This window comes from Lactuca serriola, chromosome 5 (genome assembly GCF_051521515.1).
Source record: "Lactuca serriola cultivar US96UC23 chromosome 5, Lser_US96UC23_V15, whole genome shotgun sequence".
Taxonomy (NCBI): domain Eukaryota; kingdom Viridiplantae; phylum Streptophyta; class Magnoliopsida; order Asterales; family Asteraceae; genus Lactuca; species Lactuca serriola.
The window spans coordinates 183992425-183997930 of record NC_136412.1 but is presented as its reverse complement, the minus strand read 5'-3'; the positions used below and the strand labels follow the sequence as shown (position 1 = coordinate 183997930).

At 30.3% G+C, this 5506-nt stretch overlaps 1 protein-coding gene across 2 annotated transcripts; it reads left to right on the top strand.

The window, feature by feature from the left end:
* The first annotated feature begins 277 nt into the window (after positions 1 to 277).
* On the top strand, positions 278 to 5129 carry LOC145053357 (protein trichome birefringence-like 11). Of its 2 annotated transcripts, none has more exons than XM_079001399.1 (4): positions 278 to 967; positions 2343 to 2747; positions 3389 to 3512; positions 4521 to 4796. In XM_079001399.1, the coding sequence occupies exons 1-4, from the start codon at positions 513 to 515 to the stop codon at positions 4644 to 4646; spliced, it is 1110 nt and encodes a 369-aa protein (XP_078857525.1). In that variant the 5' UTR covers positions 278 to 512; the 3' UTR covers positions 4647 to 4796. The 2 variants fall into 2 exon arrangements, with proteins under 2 accessions (XP_078857525.1, XP_078857524.1); XM_079001398.1 differs by having other exon boundaries at positions 281 to 967; positions 3389 to 3547; positions 4521 to 5129.
* Positions 5130 to 5506: the final 377 nt, after the last annotated feature.

Genomic DNA, 5506 nt, shown 5'->3' with positions numbered 1-5506 from the left:
CATCTGATAAAATTATTTTGGTATTAATTACCATTTTATTTTATAATTCAAAACTTTTGTATGAATTGCTAATGTGATTTCATTAGAATTGATTAACATATTCTTTTATAAATATTTTTGTTGAGGTACATAGTATTAACTAAGTTTGGATGAAAATTTTAACAAGTTTTAAAGTTGGATGAAGTATTTTGACAATTTCTTAAAGTAGAAAGGGTTTATTTGTACAAAACTTTACGTGCAATGCCGGGAGTAAAGATTTCAATGCTCTTCCCCACATGATTTCATTTCCACTGCCTTCAATCCCAATTCCCCCTTCCCCTTTTCACAACCCGACTTCTTCTTTTCTCTATTTTAACTTCCATGAGTGCTACTTTACTCATCCACCAAGCAAAGAAGAAAACCCAATGATTCAACTCCCAAAATCCTCCATTGATTAATGTGCTCTTGCTTCCACACCACATTACCTATCTGCTCCTTTTCACATCCCTCAAAAACCCCAATCTTTACCAAAAATGGTGAAGAACCCATCGCATCAAGACATCGATTCATCAACTTACATGACTATTTTGAAAAAGTTTAAGCCGTTTAAACTGTTCGAACCCTCATTGGGGATACTGGGTTTTTTATTCATTACAGTTTGTATTGTTTTTGGGTTTGTTTACTTGGATTACAGAAGTGTTGTTACAGGGGGTGTGTTTCGATTTTCGAATGGGATAGAGAGGTTGAAGTGGTTGAAGTTTGGAAGCAACAGTGAAGTTTATAGTACAAAAAAGATTGATTTTTTGAGTGTAGATGGAGATGGATGTGACGTGTTTGAAGGTGATTGGTTGTGGGATGAGAAGTATCCATTGTATCAATCTACAGATTGCAGGTTTTTAGATGGAGGGTTTAGGTGTTCCGAAAATGGTCGACCGGATTTACTCTACACCAAATGGCGTTGGCAACCTAAAGATTGCAACTTGCCCAGGTTCTTTAACAATCCCACAAATTTTTTTTATTTTATTTTTTTATTATTTATTTTTCTATAATTGTTATGCATATTTTCTTTTGGAAACTTTATAGACTTGACTTGAATTGGGCAAAGTTTCTGTTATGAAATTGGGAATTGTATCCTTTCCCAAAATTTTAATTCAAATAATTAGAGGGATTTATAAATCTTGATACACCTATTATGCATTTATGCTATTTCCGAAAGTGTTAATCCTTTCCAAATTTTAATTTACTAATTGGAGGAGCAATTTCTATTGGGCAATTGAATTTTAATTTCGTGGGGAAAACCCTTGATTTTCTAACCTAGGAAGGGAAGGGGCATGATTGGGAGATTAGTCATGTTATAGCCAAATTTGCGCATTTGATTCGCAAGAAAATTCACACCTCATCAAAGATATACAAACATTTGATATTTTACGCATTAGAGACATTTTCAATGAAATAGTCACCTCTCAATAAATGGGTCGGGTTCTAGTGTCAAAATATATATATATATATATATATATATATATATATATATATATATATATATATATATATATATATATATATATAAATAAACCGCCCAAACCCAATGATATTTGGGTTATTCGGTTGTTTGATTTGGGTTAACCAAATAAAAATACCTTATCTGTTCGTTTTAGGTTAATTTCTCAGGTAAACCGAATGATACCTAATTTTGTTACATTTTATATGTTACCTTTTATGTGTTATTTATATGACAAATTGCAAAAAAGTCAATATGTTATCATAAAATCCCGATTTTGATACCGAGTTATTATTTTTTTTTCTCAGTTATATCATTATATTTACAATTTTGTTGTAATGTCAACTAATTGACCAATTTTGTTGCAAGGTCAATAATTAACCGATTTTGACACGGGTTTTTTTTTTCTTTTTATTGTTACAACAAAATTGTAAATATAATGACATGTATTTTTCACTATTTTGGTTTTGTTAATGTTGTAAAGTTTCATGGAACAACCAATTGCTTTATTGCATACACTATAATCCCATGTATTAACTTTTGAGAAATTAAATATGCTCCTACTTTTTATTCATATTTTTCTTCCTACCTATTTAAGATGACGACAAGTGTATAAATTTAAAATCTCAATCAAATTTAAATTTAATTAAATTTAATGACACTTGTCTCAATCTAAAATAGATAGGAGGATTAATTAAATTTAACTTTTATGTTTTCTCTATTATGTAAAAATTGAACCAAAACCTACAAACCTTTGTTATTATGAAAATATATGTGAAGTTTTATTCGATTTAATTGGTAATTTGGTTTGATTACGAGTGAAACGAATCTTACTTTTCTTACTTTCTTTCAATTAAAAAATTAGGTTTAATGGGACACGAATGTTGGAAAGCATGAAGAACAAGCGAATAGTCTTTGTTGGAGATTCAATAGGCCGAAATCAATGGGAGTCTCTTCTTTGCATGTTATCATCTACAATTACTTCTACCAAAGAAACAGATAACGATTCAATATACGAAGTTAATGGAAATCCAATCACTAAACATAAAGGTTTCTTGGTGTTCAAGTTTCGCGATTACAATTCTACAATTGAGTACTACAGAGCTCCTTTTCTTGTGCTTCAAAGTCGACCACCTCCCAATTCACCATTAGACATAAGAACTACACTTAAATTGGATCAAATGGATTGGAGTTCAGCTAAATGGCGAGATGCTGATGTTCTTGTTTTTAATACAGGACATTGGTGGAATAATGAGAAGACCATAAAGGGGTATGTATGTAATATGCTGTTTATTTTATCTTCGTTGACCTCAAAAGTCAAATGGTATCTCGTTTTCTTTCTAAAGGAAAGAGTTCGTTTTTTTTTTGTCTTTAGATTTTGATGTGTGTTAAGGTCAAACGTATAGGTTTCTAAATTCGTAATTGGTGTTTCGTTTCCAAATTTAACACCATTTTTTTTCAAAATAAATTTCTTGCTATTTTGTTTGTTTAATAGAGTTGCCAATTTTTTCGAAGTTTGTGAATGTTGATGAGAATTTTGTAGTCTATAATCATCTGTGTTGACTTCAAAAGTCAAACGATTCATCCTTTTTCTTCTAACTGAGGTTCATTAATCTTTTGTTTAGATTTAATGTCACTTGTCTTTATCATATACTGATTATACTCCATTTGTCCAAAAACAGGGTATGTTTGACTTTTAAAGGTCAAATCTACGACTTTTTTAAGTTCACGATTTATGATTCTGAATGCAAATTTAGCACCAATATTTTCAGAATATGTTTCTAACTGTTTTATTTGTTTAACAAAGTTACCAACGTTTCTTATGTTTTTGATTCTTAATGAAAGTTTTGAAGTCTTTAATTATCTTAATTGACCTTAAATATCTCCTAAAATTGTCTTTGTTATAATCAGAGGTTGTTATTTTCAAGAAGGAGAAAAAGTCAATATGGAGATGAAAGTAGAAACTGCATACAAAAAGGCATTAGAAACAGTCATAGCTTGGGTGGATAAAGAAGTAAATAAAACAAAAACACAGGTGTTTTTTCGTACATATGCTCCTGTACATTTCAGGTTTGTTTTTTTTTTAAAAAAAAAAAATTTAATCTGTGTTTCTTTCTTTCTATTACAACATGATGCTTCCATTATTTTCTTATTAAGGCATTGTACTTTGAAAATCTACTGAAGAATAGAAGTATACTTTCATTTTTAATATTGTTCTTATTAAGAAATTGTGCTTTGAAAATTATTCTAAATTACAGCATTTTGCTTTCAAAATTTTTATTGTGAAATTATACTTTTAAAAAATCTACACAAAATGTAACTGTAAAAAATAAAAATCCTTTGTTTTTGGATCACATTACTATAATCGTACAAAAATTTCAAAATACAATGTTGTAATAGGAAAGAGTAAAAGGTAGATGCCATGATAAACAAATCAATGTAAATAGATTGATATTTATTGCATTTAGATTTTTCTAACAAGAAACAATAATCATTTCTACATAGGTGGTAAATACCAAATCATTTCTATGGTTTAGGGTAATTTGCGCGTTCTGTCCTTAACTTATTTTTTTAACTCGTAAAGTCCCTACAGTTTGTATTTGTTATGCGTTTGGTCCCTGTCTTACTTAAAAAGACTATTTTCCCCTTGATTTTTTAATTTATTTAAATAAATAGACCCCCAACCACACCCCTTATCTTACCTTATTTATCTCACCATTTTTCTCTATTTAAATAATAGTTTTTTTAGGTAAGACAGGGACCAAACGCATAACAAAAACAAATAGTAGGGACCAATCGCGTAACAAAAACAAACAGTAGGAACCTTTCGAGTTAAAAAAATAAGTTAGGGACCAAGCGCGCAAATTACCTCAAATCATAGGGGCCATTCGTGTAATTTACTCTTTTTTAATTAAAGCACTGTACTTTAAAAAAAAATCAAAGCATTGAAAAATCTACCCATAAACAAAGTAATAAAAAATACATTGCTATTTCTTTAACTTTTTTTTTTTTAATTAATAAAAACAATAATCATTTTTTACAGACGTGGCAACTGGCGGTCCGGCGGAAATTGCCACCAAGAAACACTACCAAATCTCGGTTCCTCGCCAGAGCAACCATCAACCACCTCGCCACAATACCATATTTTCAAAGACGTAATTTCAAATGACTCAAAAAATTCATCAATGAATGTACTCAACACCACCATCATGTCAGCAAGGAGAAAAGATGGCCACCCTTCATTGTACTATCTTGGCCCAATGATGAGTCCGGCGGCGGTTCACCGCCAGGACTGCAGCCATTGGTGTCTTCCCGGAGTTCCCGATGCATGGAATGAGATACTTTACGCATTTGTGTTGAAACAGGCGGCAGTTTCTGGTTGATATTGGTTTTCCGGCGACCGGAAGGAGGTGGAGTGGAGTGGAGTGGAGTGTATATATGGTTTCTGATTACTACACCAACGCCTTTTGAAGGTGGTGGTGTTTGGAGTTTTGACATGGTGATGAAGAGATGCTTTAAATTCGGGACGTAAAGTATTTGTATATCTAGGTTGAGTTTAAATTTTAAAATTATTAGTTTTGGAACTTATTTAACTTGGAAATGAAATTATAGAAATGGCAAAAAAGCCTTTAATCGGGTTTTATTTGATTAAGTATTATACGTTATATATTTAAAAATAAATATATTTTTTTTAGTAAATTGTTTCCTAAGACCATTCATGTCGGCGCGTAACTTCACATAGCTTTTGTAATTATCTATTGGTCTATCAGTTCAATATATTGAACTTTTAAGAATTTAATGATTTGTTACACCAATATTTTGGTTTTGGTGGTTATATACAAGTTAGAATTTTAAATTCCATTAACCTTTATTAAAGTTTAATGAACTTCCAAATTATGATGTTATTTTTAATCATTTTGTTTTTAATTTTGTTTAATTTATCATTTTATAGATAATATTTATCCATAAAACTAGATTTCGTTTATGTAAAATTATATTTCGTTGTGACAAGACTTTTTTGTTATAAAA